This window comes from Octopus bimaculoides, chromosome 2 (assembly GCF_001194135.2).
Source record: "Octopus bimaculoides isolate UCB-OBI-ISO-001 chromosome 2, ASM119413v2, whole genome shotgun sequence".
Lineage (NCBI taxonomy): Eukaryota > Metazoa > Mollusca > Cephalopoda > Octopoda > Octopodidae > Octopus > Octopus bimaculoides.
The window spans coordinates 8,061,624-8,063,721 of NC_068982.1; the positions used below are offsets into that span (position 1 = coordinate 8,061,624).

The following is a 2,098-nucleotide window of genomic DNA, read 5'->3' on the forward strand; positions in this document are numbered from 1 at the left end:
TAAAAGACACCATTTCGAGCGTGGCCGTTTTCGTGCGGGTGACACGTAAAAGCACCCACTACACTCCCTGAGTGGTTGGCGTTAGGAAGGGCATCCAGCTGTAGAAACTCTGCCAAATCAGACTGGAGCCTGGTGTTGCCATCCGGTTTCACCAGTCCTCAGTCAAATCGTCCAACCCATGCTAGCATGGAAAGCGGACGTTAAACGATGATGATGATGATATATATATATATATATATATCTCACACTTTATATATATATTTATTTATATATATAAATATATATATGTCTCACACTTTATATATATATTTATTTATATATATAAATATATATATGTATGTATGTATGTATATCTCTTACTTTATATATATATATAAATGGTATATGTATGTGTGTATGCATGTGTGTGTGTGTGTGCATATGTGCATATTTATATGTATGTATGGTGTGTGTGTGTGTGTGTGTATATATATATATATATATATATATATATATATATATATACATGCACATAAATACACACACATATATACATGTATCTATATATGACTTGGTATGTATTCAACAGCCAAGGATCGAAGGAAGGAACTATTTATGTTCTGAGATTTGAACTCAGATTATAGAGGGATGAAATTAAATGTTGCAAGGCAATCATCAATGGCGTCTACTTTTTCTGCCACACCTCTGCCTTCACAAAGTCACTAAGAGAAAAATTAACTGTATTTAGTCATTACTAATCACATTAAACAAATATTTTTAATCACTAGTAAACACATAAACTAATATTGATATTCTTAGAGAATATATAATGAATTATGATGAAGAGGCACAACTGAGACATTTGCAAATAGAGACAAAAATCTTTACTTACGACAAGCATCTTTGATTGTGTCATTAGACTGCCAGTTAACAGTGATATTATTTTCAGCACATTCTCTTATATAAGCTTCCATGGCAATGCAAAATGCTTGATAAGAGCCAATTTCACTATTGCACATATCCCTCATGCAAAGTTTTTTATATCCTTCTGATGGAACAACGCTTAAACATTCTTTAAATACTGAACTTTCCTCCAAACTTGAGCAGTACGTTGTAGCCGTTTCTAAGTTCTGAAAGAATATTATGTGTTAAGATATTTTATTTATTAAGGAAGGAGTAAAAAGAGAAACACAAACAACAGCATATGTTATGCATCATACATGTATTTATACACTCTTATAGAAAAATATTTCCAGATCACTTTATCATATAACACCAGAGGAACCTTTGTGCAGTTAAGTATTCAATCTGATCGTCATTGTAATGGTTGACTATCATTCAATACAACCCTGATCAACATTAAAATGGGATAACATATTTTAAGTATAGAATCCCTTGTCATACAATGGACTCTGCATAAGCCATGTACGGGGACGAGATCAATAAGATGAGAGGTAGCCATGAGTACAGTAATGGATTTAGTATGCCAGTAGGCATTCACTAGGGCTCATTTCCCAGTCCCCTCTTATTCATCATTGGCCATTAGATCATAACAGAAGAATTTAAGATTGGCTTCCCCAAGAGACCAGTAAATGCTGATGATTGCATTCTCATACCAGAATCTGTAACAGAATCAAAAGAATTCCAAGTGTGAATGCAAAACCTGAAATTGAAGGTCTTAAAGTTAACTTAGCAAAGACCAACATTCTAGTAAGCAGGAAAACAGATAGAACTCTACCTCCTTCAGGTAAATGGCCCTGCTTAGTATGTAAGAATGGTGTAGGCAAGATTTCCATACGTTGTACTCAGTACAAGCTTTGGACACACAAACGGTACTGAGTAATGACAGGAAGGTTAATGGAGAAAGTAGTGTTTGTATGTGGAAAATGCAGAGATGCCATAAAACCAAAGATACATAGGAAATAGATTTTGTCAAATGCCCTGGAGAGTCGCTAGAGGTAGTAGATAGTTTGTTACCAACACAGCTTAATTAGCCATAGGAATATGTCCTGAAAATGTAGTTTCTAGAATAAGAATGGGATAGGGAAAGTTCAGAGAGCTATTTACTGCTATTGGTAACAGAAGGTCTCTCTTTCTCTCTCTCTCTCTCATATATATA

The 2,098-nt window shown here is 34.3% G+C and overlaps 1 protein-coding gene across 1 annotated transcript in view; it reads right to left on the bottom strand.

The window, feature by feature from the left end:
- LOC106867733 (SCO-spondin) overlaps positions 1–2,098 on the bottom strand; it is a 133,446-nt gene that overhangs the window by 72,651 nt on the left and 58,697 nt on the right. The window contains exon 16 of the mRNA XM_014912695.2: positions 872–1,109. Within this exon, the coding sequence (XP_014768181.2) occupies positions 872–1,109 (238 nt within the window). The remainder of the gene's footprint in view (positions 1–871; positions 1,110–2,098) is intronic.